Below are 20,719 nucleotides of genomic sequence, written 5' to 3' on the forward strand. Positions count from 1 at the left end.
TTTGTGAGAATTGACCCACATAGTTTTTCATATTTTTTTTTTTTAGATGTGCCCCATCACAGTAGTTGGTGAATTGCATTACATTTACCTAACACCCTACAAGGCTGGAGAGTTGTGATCCTTTTGCTAAACACAAGGAATTGAGAAGCTTAGTCTTCAGAACTGTTCTTCGGGCCTTTCAGGGCATATGTGGCTGAAGTAGGAGTCAACGTCTGGGTCACCTCTCCTTCCTTTGGTTACACGCTTGATTCCTTAAACTTGTTCTGAATCTCATCTGTAAGAGAGGTGGTGTCATAAACAGCAAAATAGACTGGAAAATCCCAGCACATGACATCGACTACAAAAATGTGAATTCATCCTCCCTAAAATCAAAATCTATATCATTTAATGTAATTCAGGCAAAAAAACTTCAGTATAATCCCAGTCCTCTGAAAAGCCTAACAATTAGTATGGAAAACCCTCCAAATTAAGTAGAGCTGAATATAATGAATGCAAAAGATGAGATGCCAGTTGGGTGCTTTTGCTCTGTACAGTTGGCATTTAGCTAGCAGGTCAAACAGGAGAGTGTCCAATACTTTAAGACTAACCTTTGTAAAAATGTTAGGTACTGAAAAAAACATTTAATTTGATTATAGGTAGCTTTACCAACCTTTTGCAGTAAGCCACACACTAATTAATAGGAGATTTTATATCTTTTGGAGTCAAAACAGGTATGTATACAGGCTAAAAATAAAAAACCCTTGAAAGACAGCTTTAGGGATTCTGTAGGGGCTGTTTAGGTTCTGGCTGGAAGGATGGCAGCCTGTCTGAGAGCAGCGGTTGTTGGGTGGTGTCAGACCCATCTGTGTTGGAGAGAGTGACACGTGCCTCTCATGTGAAGCCACTCTGGTCGTGCTGCAATAGTGAAACAAGTTGTCAAATGGCAGATGGTCATTCAAGACTCAGTTCGGATCCTCGTTACTGGCCTGTTGTGACTGGGAGCACTGCGGGGTGTGCTTGACCCCCAAGATAAAAGGATGACCCTGATCCTATCCTATCCCCAAGATAAAAGGTCACCCTACAAGCTGCTCTAGAGATAGGAGTGATGGGTGGGCAGAGGTGCTGCAGTCAGGCTGAGTGGTGGCTGGAGGAGGAAAATGCACAAAATAAAGGAGACTTCAAGGAATCCCTCAAACATAAAAAGGGTACAGGTTTTAAAAATGCAAAATTCCATCTATTTGTCACAATGTGATAGTTTGTAAAGTGATGCTGGCACTGTGCATTTTACATCTTATGTCTTACCCTTTGTCCAAACAACGATTTCAAGGGAGTTTGTAAGTACTGTCAATATCCTCTCTCCATAGGCGAATGTGAATCTAATTACAAGGAAGTTAAAGTAGAAAAACTGACATTTTCAAAGCAAGGATCAAATTCTAATGTGAGTGGTTCAAGTGTGACACCTAAATTCATAGCCAGACTCTGAATTATAAGGAGCCTGATCACTGAAAATGCTCAGCATGCAATTCCCAGGCAGCTCACTTGTATTGAATTTTAATGGAGTAAAGTCATTTAATTAGGTCTGTAAATATGGATTTAGGTGAATAATGACACACAAGTTTGAAAATGTTGTGCTTTGGCTTGTCCAGTAGTCTTGCAACAAATCTGTGATGCTGCTAGAGCCAGGACAGAGCCTGGTCAAAACCCCATCTGCTCCTGAAGAGACCTAGTCAATAGGTTATTGGTATTTTTTATCATAAATCCTCTTGCAGGAGAGGCTTCTTTCTGGCCAGAGAGAACAAAAATAAAGTCATCATACACACATCATTGTATCAGTATCATTCATTATCTCAGCATAATCATAAAGTATTGTATAGACAGGAATTCCATATTTTCATTAGTCAGGAAGAGGGATGAAGTTCTTGCCCCCAATAAAAGATGAAGCTCTGTGCATGTCCTAACTTAAACCATGTCACTAGTTTCAGTGAAGTAGCTGAAAATCAGGAGACTAATGACCAACCAAATTAGTGTCAGGGGAGACACGTGAGTTAGATGAGGTGATGTGAGAGCAGTAATACTAAGAGAATGGGGTTACTTGGCAGACAGCAGTGTTCAGGATACTGAAGACAGTATTTTTGTAGATGATTATGTAGAATAAATAAGCCTCATATGGAATCTGTTCACACAGTTGTGGAAAAGCAGACTTTAAGGTCTGAGTATCAGAGTTTAATGTGAACAGAATCTCTGAACAGAGAGTTGACAGTGTTAACAAAGGTAATATTTGATTTGAATGAGAAACTTTGTACGGTTAATTAAAAATCAAAGACACAGTTATAATAGAAGTAATTATCCAGGAGTATTAAATCAGTTGCAAGTCCAAGCCCATAAAAGAATTAATCAGGAATAATTTAATATTTGATATTGAGGGCTTATATTTTCCACTAATGCCAAAATCCATTCCATTAACCAATACAATTCCTCAAGTCTGTCTATAAAATGAGTCCCTGAAAGCAGGACAATAGATGAACAACTCTATGGGAAGAAGTTTTAATTCTGCTTTTAAACTACAGTTACAGTAAATAGAGTACTGTTTCTATCTAGAGAATCACACTGGCTAAGGTCGAAGATTTTTCTGATCCATTTCCCCATGTCCAACAGTGGCTGATAGCGGATGCCATGGGAATGAAATAAGAGCAAAGAAAACTGCTTTCAAGGGTATGTAACTCAGCATGTTTGTGATCTAGAAGTGTGATCTAGTTCTTTCTTCCATTAAATTATTTAATTGCTCTTTAAATTCCAATGAAGGTCAGTCCACGCAAATATTCCTGTTTTCTGTGGCAATGAATTTCATGATTCAGCTACATTATGTGGAAAAACGTTATCTTCTGTTTGTTTTGAGCCCTGCTATCTGATAATTGTCCCCTTTTCTTTCGCGATGCCAGACTGTGAATCTCCGGTGTTGGTTCCCTTTCACCAGACCACTGCTCATCCCATGGATCTCTCTTGTAGCCTCTCTCAGTCATCTTTTTTTCTTGCATCTTTTTAGCTCTTTTGGGCCCTTCTCAGTTGTCCTAGACATGAACAGCAAATAATTAAAGGAGGTTAGAGAAGGAAAGCAAAAAGGATGATTTGCTTTTTTATGAAGAGGGAGTTGAGATGCTGGGGACATAGGGGGAAATTCCTAATGTAGAAAGCAGAAAGGCATGAAAGAGGCATTGAATGATGGGGAGATTGTAGTTACCATCTAACCACTGATAAGTTACCAACTCAGCTCAAACCAGATCTCACTGAAGTCCGTGCAAGCCACCACAGTAACTCCGATTCTTGAAAACAGGCTTTTGTTAAGCAAAACTGTCATTTTATCAAGGTAGATCAGGAGCTTTGTGCAGCTTTTGGCCGCAGGGCCCCTAGCTTGTAGTAAATTTTGAACAAACAGGAAAACCTAAGCAAATAAAAGCAAAAGTCAGATTACTTCAGTCCCATGTGTCTGGCGGCACCTTAAAGAAGAACCAAGCTTTTATTGCTGTCATCTAAAGATTTTCTTCTTCTTTTTTAACCCAATAAATAAGCTTGTCACAAACCAGTACCGAGCCTACTGCAACCGTTTATCAACTTGGCTCCTGCAGGAGCAAATGTCTAGAGGCAGTCTGTATAGCTGGTAACAAGGTGATAAATGGTCACACCAGGCTCAGTGTTGGCATCTGGAGGCAGTTATTTATCAGATCAAGCACTTTATAAACTATCGATAAAAGGCTCCTTTTACCTTTGCCTTCTTTCCTAACTGTAAACTTACCTCTGAACAAGTTATCTGGAAAAAACTCATTCCTCAAGCATACCTTTCTTAATTTTCAAAATTTGGAAAAAAAGGCTAGGACCTTGAGATACTTTTAGTTGCATTTGGTTAAGGTTATGGACTATCATATCACAGTAAGATAGATAATCTGTTAGTTATCAGGTTTACACTCATTAAAACCAGTGAGAATTTTGCTGTTGAAGTCATCAGATACAGTATGAGTCCCAGTCCTTTCTAGATGTCTGACCTTGGAAACAGCCTCCTGTGTAGTCATCTAACGCTACAAATAACGGCATTTATTATCAGTGTGAGTGTTGCAGCCTAGAACTGTTCAGGTTCACAACTTCGTAATCATTATAGAGTGACTAGTTCTTAATATAGTGCTTTATTCATGTGATTTTTTTCTCATATTTAAAATGAGAAGAAGCTGAAGGAAAAAAAGGAAGCTGTTACTCTTGCACTGACATCAGAAGAATTATTGGATACAGATCTCTCTCTACATCAGATTAGGAAAATACTTCAAATGTCCTGGGTACAAAATATGTAATTTGATGTCAAGTCCAGATTTATTTCCTTGAGGACATTGGACGGACACTAACATAAGTTCTCTACCAACCATTCGAGAAGGATTAGACATTAAACAATTGTTGCAGAATGTACAATATAGTCTTAAAGGCATTGAATCTGCAGCATGCATGTTCCCCAGGATATTATTACAAGACTCTTCATGTCTTTTTTCTAATGGCTTTTTGGATTCCCTGCTTTCAGCCTGCCACAACCAGCTTTACAAGTGTCCAACTGCTCTTTTTCTCTGTTATTAATTTTTTTCTATTGTGAAGCATTTCTGATCATTCTTCTGTCTAACTGCTTCTCAAGTTTATTGCTTTTCTGTGGTGCTGTTAGGGATTTTATTTCCCAACTGGTATTACTTTTTAACTACTCATGTAAATCTGTATCTGTTCAGATTCATGCAGAAAAAACAATTTGTTACAAATCTGCAAAGGCTAAATGATCAAAGCAGAGCTTGCGGGCTCACTACTTTCTTTCTCTGCCTACTTCATCAGACCTAAAAATATTCTATCTTCATTCAGATTCTTATACTGGCCTGTGCTATAGACTTTATGTATGGCTGGGGAAATAAATGTATGGGTTAGTTTCTTGCCATATCTGCAAGATCAGCGAAGTTGTACCCATTTATATCTGCAAAGGATCTGGCAGTAGTTGTTGTCACAGGCTAATCACACAGAAGTAGTTCTAAAACAGTAGTGCCACTGAAATCCAGGCACCAAAGTATCTTTATGGGCATAGGACTTGTAACTACAGAGTTTTTTGGAAATAAAATTTTGGTTGCTGTATCATATGAAAAAAAAATTAATCCAAATTTCCTTACCAAGACCAAATGCGAAGAGATGAAATTTTGGGCACCTCAGCTGTAGAGATGGCAGTGTTATAACCAAAGGTACATGTGGATAAATGGCACTTTTGTTCCTAGAAATACAGTGCTAATGCCCTTCTCAACACATGGTGTGACACAGCGAATGGATGAGTTTAGCCATGGCATGAGGATACAACCTCTGCAGCCACTGCAGGCAGGGACCAGCCTCCTTATTCAGTCACTGTCATGGATTTTTTCTAAGGACATACTGTGACCCAAATTCTGCCCTGGGCATCATGGTGTCCTCACGAAGGTCATGGTCACATGTCTCAGAGCAGACTTTGGCCCCATTTGCCATATGGGAGCTGGAACATCATATTTTTTCTGAATGTCCCTTTTGTTTATTTTTGTGTTTCTGTTAAAAGTTCAAAAGAAGAGCTAATTACTAACCCAGCAGAGCCGGTTGGCTGCAGGCTTCCCCGCTGCTCTGCCGTTAGTCTGCTCATGAATGAATTTTTGGTTTTGAGGCAGGTTTCCAGGGCCCCTGTGACGGTCCCAATTTAGCTCAGGCTGCTTATTGCTTGACATTCCTAAATATGAATGTGCTACGAAAACTACAAGGCCAATATATAAGAAAACTTTGAAATAGGCAACTTAGTCACTTCTCCTCTGCACAGTGACCAGGAGAACGTGACTTCGCTTGTTCCTTACAAACCTCTTTCTTCTCTTTAGAAATGTGAAAAACTAGTTCAGTCCTTGCTCTCTGGCTCTGCCATGGGAGCTTATATTAATTGCCACATTGGGGCAGATTTCATCCTTGCAAATCTGCTTTTTTCTAATTGTCATTGCATCGTTTTCTCCTTGTCTTCCCACCATGCTTTGTACATCATTGTCATGGTTTAACTCCAGCCGGCAACTGAGCCCCATGCAGCCGCTCGCTCACTCCCCGCTGTGGGAAGGGGGAGAGAACCGGAAGGGTAAAAGTGAGAAAACTCGTGGGTTGAGATAAAGACAGTTTAACAGGTAAAGCAAAAGCCACGCACACAAGCAAAGCAAAACAAGGAATTCATTCACTGCTTCCCATCGGCAGGCAGGTGTTCAGCCATCTCCAGGAAAGCAGGGCTCCATCACGCGTAACGGTGACTTGGGAAGACAAACGCCATCACTCCAAACGTCCCCCCCTTCCTGCTTCTTCCCCCAGCTTTATATGCTGACATCGTATGGTATGGGATATCCCTGTGGTCAGTTGGGGTCAGCTGTCCCAGCCGTGTCCCCTCCCAACTCCTTGGGCACCCCCAGCCTGCTCGCGGGTGGGGTGGGGTGAGGAGCAGAAGAGGCCTTGACTCTGTGTCAGCACTGCTCAGCAGGAACTAAAACATCCCTGTGTTATCAACACTGTTCTCAGCACAACTCCAAAACACAGCCCCATACTGGCTTCTGTGAAGAAAATTAACTCTATCCCAGTCAAAACCAGCACAATCATCTATGCTGCTATCAGGATTTTCCATGTGCAGCAGGGGAAATGGGGTGGCAGAGCTCCAGGGCTTGCTCCTGGCTTTGCCAGTGGCTCCATGTGGAGGCTTGGGCAGCTCTCCTAACCTTACTGCTTCTCAGCTTTCACCTCTGGAAAACTTGCAAGGGTGATGGCAGAACTTTTAAAATGATGTGAGAATCAAGTCAGAGTTGATAAATGTGTTAGGATTGTTATTGTAGAAAATGCTAAATGGCTTTCCTCTCTGAGGAGTACTTTGTAGACATGGAGGCAACTGAATCTCTATATATATTTATAAACACCATATGTGCACCTTGATTTACCTGTTTTGCTGACAGGTCTTGCTTGACCTCACAGAGTTAAACCAAAGTTGTGAGAGGTGGGAGAGAGGAACAAACATGTCTGTTCGAGACTTGCAACATCCTGTAGTGACTGTGGCAGAGCTGAATTTTAAAGAGGGTTGTAAAGTAACTAGCTCTGCAGGTGTCATGGGAAAAAGCACGGATGTGCTGGTGGAAGAGCTGACTGGTAGACATTAAAAGCTGGGAAAATTGTAGAAGATAACAGAGCAGCTAGGTAGGATGCAGCAAAACCGTCACGGACTTTGAGGTGAAAATGAGGCGTTTGCATTGTGTGCCTGGGTTATGGAGATCCTTAAGTTCCAAAGACTAAGTAGATGCTGTGTGTTTGGTGCTGGAGCTTAGGGCAGCGCAGGAGCGGAGGGAGTCCTCTGCGGAGATCTGTAAGAAGGAAGGCTGGATCTGCGCCTCTGCCCACATCCATGGGGCTTCAGGTAGGTCAGTGTGAACATGCGGCTGGCAAAGAAACGGTGACTCACCAGGGCAAACTCAGGGCAATAGGTTGGTTTGTGACAATAATTGAATGTTTCACAGCAGGGCTTCAAAGTACAAACAAAACTCTGCATAAAGCAGTGACAGACAGACCTCAGCAGATGTACCATCACACGTTGCAAGATGATACTGAAGTTGTTTTCAGGTGTGAGTTTGTGTGTTGGTAAAACAATAGAAAAATCTAAAGTTATTCAGAAAACAAAACGTTGAATCTCCTTTTGTTCCGTCTGTTTTGCGTATCTCGGAGGACTCTGATGGGGCCCGATTCCCACACGGCCTGACTCTGGGGAAGCCTTTTACAGAAACCTTGTTCCCCAGTAGCTTACATCATTTATACCTCTGTGATAATAGAAATATTTTTGTGAGAAAGTTGATGTGTAGCTACTGCGATCGTTGACTCGTTTATGCATTCCTAATCTATAGCATCAATAGTTCCGGTCAGTGGAGAAACAGGCTTCGTCCCACATGTGATTGTGTGGGAGGGAGAGAGCAGAGGACGGAGCATGACAGCAGTGTACGTGAGCAGGGAGGTCTCACTGCTAAAACAACAGCTTCGATTATCAGCTCTGCCCAGCGTCTATTGCAACATTTGCTACATATATTATACAGAAAGTTGCGAAGTCCTGTGTGCTTTAACAAAGTGAAGTGGGACAGTACTTTTCCCGTATTTTCCGTAGTCAGCAGCTGGCCTGCCCTGGAGAAACTGTGCGAGGCCCACTCCTTTCCTGTCCCCTTCCCCTCGTCTCTGCCTCACATTCCTTCCCACTCCCCGTCTCCCACCCTTCCCAGCCTCAGCTCTCTTTCAGCTTGTCGTTTGCTGGCTGTGACAGTGCAGAAATGTGGTTGTGGCCGGAGCAGACCGTGAGGACCGGGGCAGGAGTCCCTGGTGGCACAGAGCCCTGTCACCCGCCCCGGGAACAGCGGTGGCCGCAGGAGGGGGAGAGGAGCAGAGCGGGCAGGCAGGGGAGTACGCAGATTTTGTCGCTGTCTGGCTCTGGAAAGCAGAGAATGACAGAAAAGAACCTGTCAAATTTGTCTGCTGTGTATTTTTGCCTCCCAAGGGCTGCTCTAATCTGCTCCTTGTCGGCCAGGCCCCGAGGATCTGTACGGCAGATGGGGAAAGGGTTCCCTGGCCGTGGCCCTTGGTATTCCCCTTAGACACCGAGTGCACGGGGGTTAGCACAGTGCGGAAGATGGGAAGGGTTCATGTGCAGCTCAGAATACAGCCTGAGAATGACAGCAGCAAGCTGTGGAAGAAAGAGAAGGAAAAAAAGAGCATATTAAAAAAGGCCAGTGATTTGTTTTGGGATTTTTAATACTTCCCTCCATGAAAGCAAAGCTGTTTCAGTCAGTTTGACCCCAGTCATTCTGGCTCTGCTGCACATCGCACCGAATATTTACTCTGCTAAATTGCATTGCTAGAGTCTCATTGGCATCTTTTCTTTGAAGTGATATCCTAGAGCTTTCATTTTGTTGCTGGAAATTCCTACATCACGTTCCATAGTCCACCCCTTACAGAGCTCCAAAACCCCTGCAGGCACCAAACCTCTGCATTAGACTTCCTAACTGCAGGCCTGAGAATCAAAAGAGCCTTCACGCTGGCACATCAATCCGGGAGCTGAGATACTGACCCCATGTGTGAAATCTTGATTGGGTTTAGCTAATTTCGCATGACATGTCCCTACCAGTCTCCCCAGTCTCAGCAATTCAGCAGCATCAGACACAGTGTATTCGTGTACCTTAGGCCAGATCTCCCAGCTCTGCTCTTCTGAAAGGTCTTCCTTTGACAATCAGACATGCCTTTCCCTCCTGCAATGATGTAAAAGTGCTGGCAGCCTGCTTAGGAAAAGCAAAGAAAAAATCCTCCCCAAGTTTGTTTGTTTTTTTGCTTTTAAGAGCAAACCTTTTTGATTATCAGCTAAAGCAGCCTGTCTAGAGACCAAAATCAAGTATGCACACGCAGCTTCATGGAGTTACAGTCTGAAGCCTGTGAATTAATTAGCAATTTCTCTGAAGAACAGCAGCCTGACAATTCGCAGACTTCATCGCTCTCTGACTTTGATAAACAGACAACGTACATGACAGATTCCTGCGATCATGGTAGCCTACTTAGCACTGCAAACCACCAAAACACCAAAGGAGGACTTGCCAAAAGTACGCTAACACAGTTCCTGAATGTTACACATCAAAGCATTAAAGGGACTTTGTCATTTTAAACCTGAGACAAATTAAAATTTGCATTTACTCTATAGGTAGGAAAAAAGCGAACTCCCATGGGAGGATTTGACTCCTCAGCTATCTGAGTGTAAAGGAGATCCAGTACAGCTTGGATATTTTACTGGTAGCATTACAAACTGTCCCATTGCTGAATAGTTCATTACCCTCTCTAGGTAGTTTGCCTGTGTGCTGCCTGCTCCCAGAAATCCTTAGCAGAAAATACAGGCTTAAAATGACACACTTCTGCTCTGTAAAGTCACTGTTAAAAACATTAAAACCTTGTGTGCCTTTACCCCAGCAGCAGGGCTGTAAATAAGAGTTAGCACCGAAAACAGAGACAATGTCCTATCACCCCTGCTTTGTTCTTGCATTTGTTGTGAGCTTGCCGTGTTTCACCTTCAAGAAATCTGTTACCTATCGTTAGTCGGTTCGGCAGCTTGACCTCAGATCTGACCTGTGGACTGGACGCTGCACAAGTACCAAAAAAAAAACGATCCCTGTTTTGAGGCAATTCCAGTCTAGATACATGAGACAGACAAAGGTAAGGAGAAGGGACACAAAAGGCAAAGGCTTTTTTCTCTCCTTGGAGAGAGGTGATTTATTTCCTGGCTTTTTCATCACTTAAAGATGTGGAATTGCATCCCACGATAATAGGCAGAGTCCACAGGCCAGGATTGCCTAGTCGTAACAACACACAAATGTGAAACATGGGAATTTACCGGCCTGAACAGCAGCTTCACTTCACCGAGGCAGATACAGTAGCACTTGGATTCTGCTTCTGACTAAGATGCATTTTTTTCCTTCTTGAGCTTTTTGCTGAACATCACAGGCTGTGTAATGAGAGACCTCTCACTGCTGGTCATCTTACTAATGATCCCACTTTTCCTTTGTAACACCTACCTGTTATTTTGCTCCTTCTCTCCCTATTTACACAGCACTCATATATTTAACTTTTCTTTTCCCCCCTCAAACTTAGCAGTGATAGACTCTATCTATACAGAGATGAAAGTTCATTAGTAAGACTATAAAATAGCTAAAAGACTTTGCAAAAGTTAACTCTCAGTTTAAATATAATTAGGTATTTTTCCTGAATGCCTCGTGTGACATTAGGAGGGGCAGACAGTCTCGTGATTATCCCATGTTGCTTTTTTTCCCTACAGCACAATCCAGCCACTGGCTGTTCTCTGTTTTTAACAGGGAAATTGTGATTGCTGTGCTTTGTATGTATATGTGGCTTTGTTTCACTGCTCACCCTTGCCAAATCTGCTCACTCCATGAGCATTGATTCTGGCCCAGTGGAGGAGGAGTGAGAGTCACCCCCCATTGCATGGCAGTCTAAACTTTTCAAGGAATCACAGACTGAAAAAGGAAGAATGAAAAATATATTCAGACATCGATTCTGCCACCCATTTCTTTCTAACCAATGGTTCTGCAATCACATTTTGCTATTAAAAAAAAATCCATTTTTCCCTCTCTAGCAGCTGTGTGGAAGACTGGGAGTCAGCAGGTAGATATAACCAGAGAAACAGGCATTTGGGTTTGTGTTTATGCTCCTTTTTAACCCTGTGGTTTAACCCTGCACGTCTGATTGTGGAGCTCTCTTGCCTGTACCAAGGAGAAAAGGAAACTAATTAAGTAGCAAGTGCTTAAATTATACGTGATTAATTTGCTTTTATATCCCCTTCCTCTCTCCCATTCCCAGTGACTTCAGATTTCACTCTGCACATTGAAAGGTGCACACATTAAACCAAACAGCTAACTTTGAAGTTCATGTCAGTCTTTTCACATTTTTGCTTTCAGGTTTCACCATCATTTCTCATACTTGCAGTATTTCAACTTGTACTTGCAACTCTTCTATTTATATTAAAGGCCTCACAAATTATTTGGTGTTATTTCTGGCCACAGTTCCTTTATTCCTTTGGACACAGAAGAATTGCAGCTAATTTTTCAGGTTTTTTTAGTGCATCCTCAAGGCTCAGAAACCACAGGGCAAATAAATTAGAATTATATTTTATTTATTTCAAGCTTTCAGACCAAGTACTATGATATTTTAGGATTGAACTCAAGCCGTTTGCAAGCTCAGAGCTGACATTAATGTACTACAATCGAAGAAATTTGCTTTGGAGCATTTTCAGTTCCTCTGCACCACCATGTATCTAGCCCCACCAGCTGCTTCTAAAACTGGTACTTCAGCTGCCGTAATCTTATCATTAAAGGTGGATTTAAGTTTTAAGAACCAATGAACAAACCTTTGTACTTGCAACCAGAAGCTGGGAGATGACTCTGCATTTAAGGTGCAAGCTCAGCTTTACTCCAGCTTTGAGTACTAATCCAGCATAATCGAGTGTTAGATGGTACGAACTCACAGCAGCTCCTTTGGAGAGATGCATCTATTTGCTTTATTCAGCTGCTGCTTTCTGACTTTTCAAATCCCTTCTATGTTGTTGTTCTTGTTTCCTATCCTTGCAATGGTAACACGAGGAAAAAAGCTGAATTTGACCACATCCATGAGGATGTCAAGCATTTAGACTTTATTGGTTTAGAAGCTTACTAAATTTAAACAGAAGCATTAACATGGCCTTAGGCTCTCTTGACAGTTATAAACTCTTCCTTGGGGGGATTTCTGTAATGCCTTCTAATCAGCTTAAGGAGTTAATTAAACAGCTGTCACTTAGCTTCTTAATTCTGAGACTTGATGCTAAATAAGATTTGAAATTAGTTATGCATGACTGAAGCATGGATTCTCTGATATAAATAAGATGGCTGCTAGCTGAAGAGGAGGAAAATCTAGGCCTTTTTAAAATAAATAGTGAAAAGTTTCAAGGTGGTACCCTGGATTAATGCTCTACAGGCTGATTAATAGAAAGGAAAAAAAAAAAAAGAGGAAAACGGAGGATATTAATGAGTGCCAAATGGGACGGATTTTCTGGCAGCTATTCATTCTCATTTTGTGGTGTGCCCTGGACTTAAGAAGATTTCAGTGATCATTTTATTCTCTTCCCTATTGCAGTCTGTACATAGTAAACCCAAAAGCCAAGATACCTATTGAAAACAAAAAGGAATATGCTTGATTTTAAAAGTTAGATATTTAGCCTGCAAAAACATATTCCACTACTGTAATAAAAAATGTAACTGGAGATCTGCTGTGCTTACAGAACGCGTATTATAGTGTTGTGGGGACTTTTTAATACTTTTTTCCTTGTGTATTGTAGCAGGACAAGTACTTCTTCTGCTGAAGGATATGAGCTGCAGATCAGTCCATGTTATTTTGAGGAAACGGCTGCAGGTCTTTTTTGAAAACAAGCTGGTGCCTTGCTCACTGCTGCTTGTAGCGTTGTGAGGGCTAACAGGGATTCAGCATTAAAAAGATGTGTTGAATCATGCTAAAATGCTTTTGGAAAAGAATGCTGACAGTTAGTACTAAATTTTTCTTCGTAACATAAATCTGATGTGAGGCCTCAAAGCTAAGCATGAGTTAGTCATGTATTTATTTCTTTTAAAAGTCATTATTAATATAAAAATTAGGAAATATTGTGTACACAGAGAGAACTAGGGGAAGAAAAAAAATTTCTTAAGATTTATGAAGACTTTGTTAAAGTCCTTTCTTTCACCTCAGGAATTATAAGGCAAAAGATATCCAAAGGGAAATTAAATTGCAGGGAAGCTACCAATTAAAATTGAAGAAACTAATAGGTATTCACTTCTGCATTTCTATTTAAATAGATGCTTACTGTGTACATCTTCTGAATATGTTTCTGCTGGAGGGCTTAATATGCTCAGTTATTTAATATGAATCTCTTCAGTAGGCAAAGAATGCTAGCTCCAGAATCTTCTTTAAAAGTATTACTATTTTTTTAACATGGTAGCAATTTCAGAACAAAGATTACCTGGTTTTCCATTTTTATTACATAGAGAAAAATGTTTTTCTCTGATTATTATTTCATTTTATTATTTGGGGGGGTCGGTGTATGTGAATTATAGAGATATGCTACGTAATAGTCAGAGAAAGTTCAGCATCTTCTTAATAGCTGCTCAGGGAATCAACTTTTAGCCGTTAGAATATTTGGCTATAGCTTTGCAAAAGCATAACTATTCCCATCTTGCAATGCCCTGACATCATATCTCCTATAATTTATGTTAGTTATGGATAAAGAACATAATATTTCTTCAGAAGATTCCTTTATCACTTAAGCAACAAAAGGTAACACTTTTAAATTAGTAACTATTTAGATTTATAGCTTTTACATGCTGAGACTCTGAACTATAAATCTCTGTATAGCTAAATAAGTATCATGTTTGTTTCCTCAAAATGAAATAATTTTTATATGCTTTCACCAGGGGAACATTAAGCCTTTTCTAGCCATTAAACAAATGACTGAAGAAGCATTTTACTCTGCCCCTGCTGTGTAAATTGGTGTAAATGGTTATTATGCCTCTACGTTCAAGGGTGAGATGCAAACCAGGTGCCTAAAGAAGTCATCTTCCAAGTCCATACATGTAGAGGTACTGAAAACTCTGCGAGCAGAATATACAGCTCAGTTATTCTTGTGTAGATTAGCACAGCTTCGGACCATTGCCAGCTTGCTTTGCCCTTCTTTTACTTTAGAGAGGTATTGGGTGGATTTGTTTTCCTGGGACTGAACAAGTGGTTGCTGATAGAAAGTCAGAAAATCACCACAGACATTTCTGTGAACTCCAGGCATTACTTCTTGCCCCTCACTGCCCTCATTTCTTTTGGAGAGAGAGGGGACAAAGCTTGTTTTGGAGATTTTTATGACTGTCTAAGAACCAGCAATACTGTCACATGCTGTGCATTGTGCTGATACGGACTATGCACAGTTCTGGAAACACGTGGGTTCTGAACATAGATCTAGAACATGGATACAGACAAAAACTACAAAACTTTGAATCTGGGGTCTTTGATTTTGGATAGAGACAACATATGAATTTCCTTCCTTACCTTAGAATCAGGTATGAATACGCTCATCTCCTTGCATTTAAGTACTCTCATTAAAGTCATTGCGATCGTTCACACAATTAGGTTAAGTACAGATCTGTCGGACTGTAGCCTCAGATAGAAAGCTCTGGGGCAGGACCTGAGACCGTGTTACTGAGCTTTGAAGCCAGCTGAGACTCTGGAGATGCAGAAGTTCCCTGTGGATTAGATGTGCTATGCACATAGACGTGCTATGCTATTAGATATGCACATGCTTTTAGAGAAGGAAAACAGGGTAGTGACAGTGAAATAGCTGAGTACTAGGTAGCCTGTTTTCACATGTGTTTCCGTAAAGTGGCAGGTACCAGATATGTTAGGATGCAGACTGTATTCAGAATATCCAAATCCAGCACTTGGAAAATTTGGAAACTCAGAAGAAATTCTTGAAGCTTGCGAGAATCATTCTCAGTTACTAGCTCTTGCCAGGGGAAATTACGTTTGCCTTTGGTAAGCAGACTCATTAATCACACTGTTTCAAAGGCTTGGTTATTAAACTTCCCTTTGCTTTATAAAATATTTGCAAGGGTCATACTGTAATGTATCAACTGGAGGAATAGGGCCATTCCTGGTTGGGGGAGCTGGTCTTCTCAGCTTGGTACAAGGTGCAAGTAGCTAGGCATGTAGTACGGCCTCTAATAGTCCCAATGAAATGAAATTCTTGCCCAAGTGTTTGCAGAATCAGGACCCAATGCCTGGGTTCTGTCATTATCATGGATGCTTAATAGCACTTGTTCTGTCAGGGTGCCCCCATTTGCAGCTCTGTGAAGCCTATAGGAGAGTGGCAAAAGTATCTAAATAACCTCCATGCAGTAACTTTGCTGCAAAGCCCAGATCTGAAAAAAATAAAAGAACCTGGAAACTTAACTGCAAATCTTTCTGAGATCCCAGTTGCTTGAATAATATATTCTCTACTGAGAACAAATGTGCACTCAAGGAGGGCCTTACTCAGATATTCTCACCTTTGTATGAATTATAATTTCAAAATATCTGAAGGGCTTTTGTTCTGAGGGAGGGAGAGGATTTTCTTCTTAAGTTCTCTTTTTGTGAAGTCCTATTTCACCCTCCCCTAAAGATCATGGTGAGAATGGGGAAACTTTAGCAAAGCAGATATCAAAAGACCAGGAGGGGTTTTTTTCTTTCTTTCTTTAAATATTACTTTGAGTCTGAATAAAGTGTCTCTGTTTCTTTAAGTAATAGGAAAAGGTCTTTTTGATCCATATCCTTTAGATGAGAGAAATCGCAGCTTCTCCTCTTTAGCCCAAGAGGCAGTAGGGGGAGTCATCATCTTCTGGTAACTTGGTTTCAATTTCCCACTTTGTGTCTTCCACAAGTAAAATCAGGTTAGTCTCAGAGCTCTTAGTGTGAGCTATTTAGATAATGAGAAGTTAGCACTTGGGGGGCTTTGGAAGCCTTTATTTCACAAAAGCCAGCTGAAATCAAGAGCCTCTTGTTCTACGGGATAGTCTGTGATTCGGCAGCACGGTTCTGAAAAGCTCAAAGACCTTTCCAGGAATGAGCAGTATCTTGCAATTAGGAGGGGAAGAATTCAGGCTCCAGTTTGTGCTCTCTCTCTGTCTTGGCACAAGTCAGTGGTACCTGCTGTGCGAGACTGGTGTGGCACCCAGGTAACCGAGAGTGCTGTTAGTCTCATGCTCTTCATATAATCAGAACTCAGCGCTTTTAAATTAGAAGTGATAAATCAAACAGAAGGAATGCGTTTTGCAATAATCATCACAACAATGACGTACCAGCGACACAGGTCACTACAGAGCTCGTTTTGTTTAAAGAGCCCAGGCTCTTCTCAGCATCCTTCCTTTTTGGGAGAGGATGGTTTTGCATGAGCTTCATTAAAAGGTAAAGAAACAGTTGTGAACAAGTGCTTGCCCACCATTACGCAACAAGAGTCAGGGTAAGTCCTAGAAAACCTGATGAGGGTCTGATTCTCTACAGTCCTGTGGTACATACGGTCATTTACGCAGGACCAGATGGTGGTACTCTTAAACTAATTGCCTAGGAGGCAGAGCAGGGGAAACCAGATCTTATCTGCCATGACAGACAGTGCCACTAGCCCATTTTACAGGCTGTGAATTGGGAGACTTAAGTTGAATCTGCCAACATTGCACCCCAAAGAGCAGCCCAAAGCCTGCCTCTAAGACTAGCGTTGCTTCCAAACATATGGCCAGCCTGAGTCCGACCAAACTAACGTGCGGTCAGAGGCCGTGCGAGAGCATGCCCTGCACGCCGGGTGGTTTAGTGTGCTACCAGCTGGCTTTTGTAGCAGCTATTGTCCCCGTGCAGGTTGTCTACAGACTGGAAGTTAGAAAGTGTGCCTATTGCAGAAGACACCCCCCACTGCAGGGACTTGTAAAAGATCACCCAGGAGCTTTGGGGCAAAGTGGTTTCCTGACTATTCTCAATCCAAACTTGTTCCCTAACAATTATACAGTACTACTTTGGTCTAAATGTTGACAGTATTTGTCCAATAGTGTCATATAATTTCAGTATTTGTAGAAAATTTTTCAGAAAACAGTTTTGTGGGTAAAACAGCAAGACTTAAGACATTATTTTTATGTGATCAGCAAGATCATTAGTGAGCTCCTCAGGATGGAGATTTCACTGTTGCTAGATGCAAGGCACATTTTGTTATATGGTGCAGGGTTATTCCTCGGGTGTTAGGTTGCTCTGACACTTGATGAGAATTCATGAAATAACAATTAGGGCATGAAAAATATCTTAACAGCCCTGAATCAGAACTGGGAGTTTGGTTCCAGGATTGAAGGGAGGAAATTTGTCTTTTCTGCCTGCTGCACTTGGAACAGTTCTTGGCATAACCATTAGAAATTAAAGTAAAGCTGAACATAGGTGGTACTAATGAATTAATAGCAAAATATATTAACTAAAGGGGCTTTTTTTGGTCTCTTAGGAAGCAGAGATTCTGAATACAGCTATTCTCACTGGGAAAACAGTGGCTGTCCCTGTCAAAGTGATCTCTGTGGAAGACGATGGGACTGTGACTGATCTTCTGGAATCTGTGGAGTGCAGATCATCAGATGAAGATGTCATTAAGGTAGGATCGTACTGCTCCATTGCACAAAGGCAGAAGCCCTGCAAAACAGTGGTATTCTCTAGTGTGACAAGTTCTTCCATCTTCCTAACTGTTCTACTGCTGGAAGACAAAAGGTTATTATCACTGTTGCATATAGATTGGTTCAGTGGAGCAATAAAACAAACACAAAATCACACATTTTCCATCCTGCGTATTAAATACTTGGAAATGTCTGTCACTTCCCACTGTTGAAGTATTTTTGGAGTTCACTCTACCTTTATGTTTTACTTTTCAGCTATATGGGCTGTGTAGGTTCAGGAATGCTGTCAGCTGATGTTCTAGACAAGGAGGTCGTTCCTCTGGAGTTGGTTTGCTACGTTGGAGCAGGAGCTGTATGACTCCAAGTTTGGGTCTTTTCTTGGTAGTGTCCCAGTAGTGTATTGCAAACAACATTAGCTTTAAATCTGGAATTTTCTTTGGTCGCAATTGCTGCTAGGGTGGCTCACAGGAAACACGTTGGCCGCCAATCATGGACTGGGAACTACTGGATAAGACACTTGACCAGTACAACAGCTGCATAGCCTAAACTTCCTTGAAAGATAAATGGCAGGCAATAATATACCGCTTCTCTTAGTTTTGACTTTGAAAGTGTGTACTTTCCTAGCCAGTGGTGAGGAGAGAGCTTGCAGGAATGCCTTTAAGTGCCTTTTTAGTACTGAAATCTTAGGGTCAGACTGGACCCTCCAGAAAATTGCTGTTTCTTGAAGGCTTTCAGCTCTTACCAATATTACTACTAAAAGCTTGTAAGAAGTCCTGCATATTCCTACTCGACTTGGTTAATGGTGAACACACATTAATGGTAATGGAAGGACATGGTCAGCAGTGGTGATTGTGAGAAATATGGTGGAAAGTATGCCAGCATAGTGACAGAAATGTTGGCTTGTCTACAGCAGCTTTTATCTTTTCACAAACTTATCTGTGGTTGTCACTTGAGAAGAGGAAACGAGAGACATGGCTACAAATAAAAGTTAAAATTGAATTTTTTTAACATAACCAGCATGTCACAAAACGATTACAAATACTACAGGCCACCCCTCCAGCTGCTGGGAATCACTGTTATCCCATTAACTTTTGTGAACCGCACCATATTGAGCACCCGGCCTTTGTGAAATTTGCCTTAGCCTAAAGCTGACTGGAATGCTAAGCTTTCTCACTGTTATGTTAGTTCATTTTATTTTGGATTCGAAGAGCTGAGGGTAGTGTTTAGCTCCAAAGCAAGCCTCCCTGGGCCCCATTAGCTGAAAAAGCCTCTTCCTAGTAGACATTTTTTGCCTTTATAGGCCAAGATGAGTGTAGGTACTTGGTTGTAACTGTCAAATGGGAAACTGTTGGGGGTTTGAAACATATCTACAAGTTTAGTAACTTCATGTCACAGAGGGAGTGACAACTTGGAGCAGGGTAGTTGAAGAATAGAGCTGGGTATGGGTTTAAATGATCCTTCCTGAGCTATCTCTAAACAGATTTTAATCTTTTTGTCAAAAAAATGCAATGTTTAAACTCACTGGACTTGTTTAAGTAACTTGATGATAATTTCTTATACACAAGATAAACCCAAGCAATTTAAAAGTCCAGCAGTTTTTATGTTTCCCTTTTAGAATCTGTGCAGGGTTTCAATTTATCTGGATAGCCACCATGCTGGTATTTTCTGATTAAATGTGTCTTTCTGGCTGTCTTAATCCAGACATTTTTTTTTACTTCTATGAAGACCTTTTGAATCTACTCTATCTGCCAAATATAACAAACTGATGGACTGAATCTAGGTTTAAAAACAGAAAGAAATCATTTGGGGTCCTTGCCTTGTTTTGTGGAAGTTAATGGACTAAATCTTCATTCACTAACTCACTCATTAACTAACTTTTTAATTTTTTCAGAGAACTGGAAAAAATAGTTTGAAAGCAAATATATCATTTGGAAGATATTTTAAAAATCTTTTTTTTTTCCCAAAGTTTTAGTTTGTCAGAATGATTTGGCATGTTCAATGGGTATTTGTGAAATGGTTTTAGCTGATATAAATCTGCAACAGTTTGTAGTATACAATACGCTCAGCTTTAACCCTGTCAAAGAGGTTAAAGTGGTAGTACTGCGTGTGTATCTGTCATTAATTGTAAGTACATGAATATACCAATAAAGGCTAGTGTGCTTAATATTATTCATATACATACCATTGCACAATGATGCTAATGATAGGCCCTCTGTCAAAACAGGAAATCACTAGTCAGAGATCAAGACATTCTGGGCTTCTGCAGACATCCCACCATAGTTCACTCCCCCGCAGCAGGAAGGCAGGTTTCAGCAGCAATAAAATGAGACGCTAGTTTAAAGTGAGCTCTTAATTGAAAATGTGTCTCTGAGTTTTCAGTTTACCTGCTCTGTTTCAGACCAAGCCTTAGTCACAGACATCTATCTAATGAAGATGAAGATATATAATTACTGGCCAGCCTTCAGCGTGCAACAGTAATTAGAGTTTCTGTTCTCTGGGCATTAGAGTAGTGAATATAAAATGGAAGGAAAAGTCTGCTTAAAATGCCCATTGAAATATAAAGCTTAAGATTACATTTCTTTGTCTCTTTACTGTTGCTGTTTTTCAATGCATCTGTCATGTAGCGTCTAACAGATTGATTACGTCTTTGTGGCTTAGCTTTTATTCCTATTTTTTTTGTGTTGATTAATGATGAGTTTAAGCTCATTTTCCTTGCAGAATGGGGATATCTCATTCTTCTTTTCGTTTCAGGGGCCACATTTATTACTTACTTCTTTCATCTGGGACTTCAAAGAACTTTAAAGAGCTAGACCAAATTCTGCACTGACTTGTTTTCTGCCAAACTGCATCTACTTGAACTTGGTTGAATAAGTCAGGACAGAATTTAGTCCATTAAAACAATATTGTTATTGGCAAATGGTTGTCTGAAATGA

At 40.9% G+C, this 20,719-nt stretch overlaps 1 protein-coding gene across 1 annotated transcript in view; it reads left to right on the top strand.

Moving 5' to 3' along the window:
- The window catches only part of TMEM132D (transmembrane protein 132D), a 263,094-nt gene that overhangs the window by 202,477 nt on the left and 39,898 nt on the right, over positions 1–20,719 (top strand). The window contains exon 5 of the mRNA XM_075168136.1: positions 17,624–17,767. Within this exon, the coding sequence (XP_075024237.1) occupies positions 17,624–17,767 (144 nt within the window). The remainder of the gene's footprint in view (positions 1–17,623; positions 17,768–20,719) is intronic.

The sequence above is a fragment of the Calonectris borealis genome, chromosome 18, assembly GCF_964195595.1.
Source record: "Calonectris borealis chromosome 18, bCalBor7.hap1.2, whole genome shotgun sequence".
Taxonomy (NCBI): Eukaryota; Metazoa; Chordata; class Aves; order Procellariiformes; family Procellariidae; genus Calonectris; species Calonectris borealis.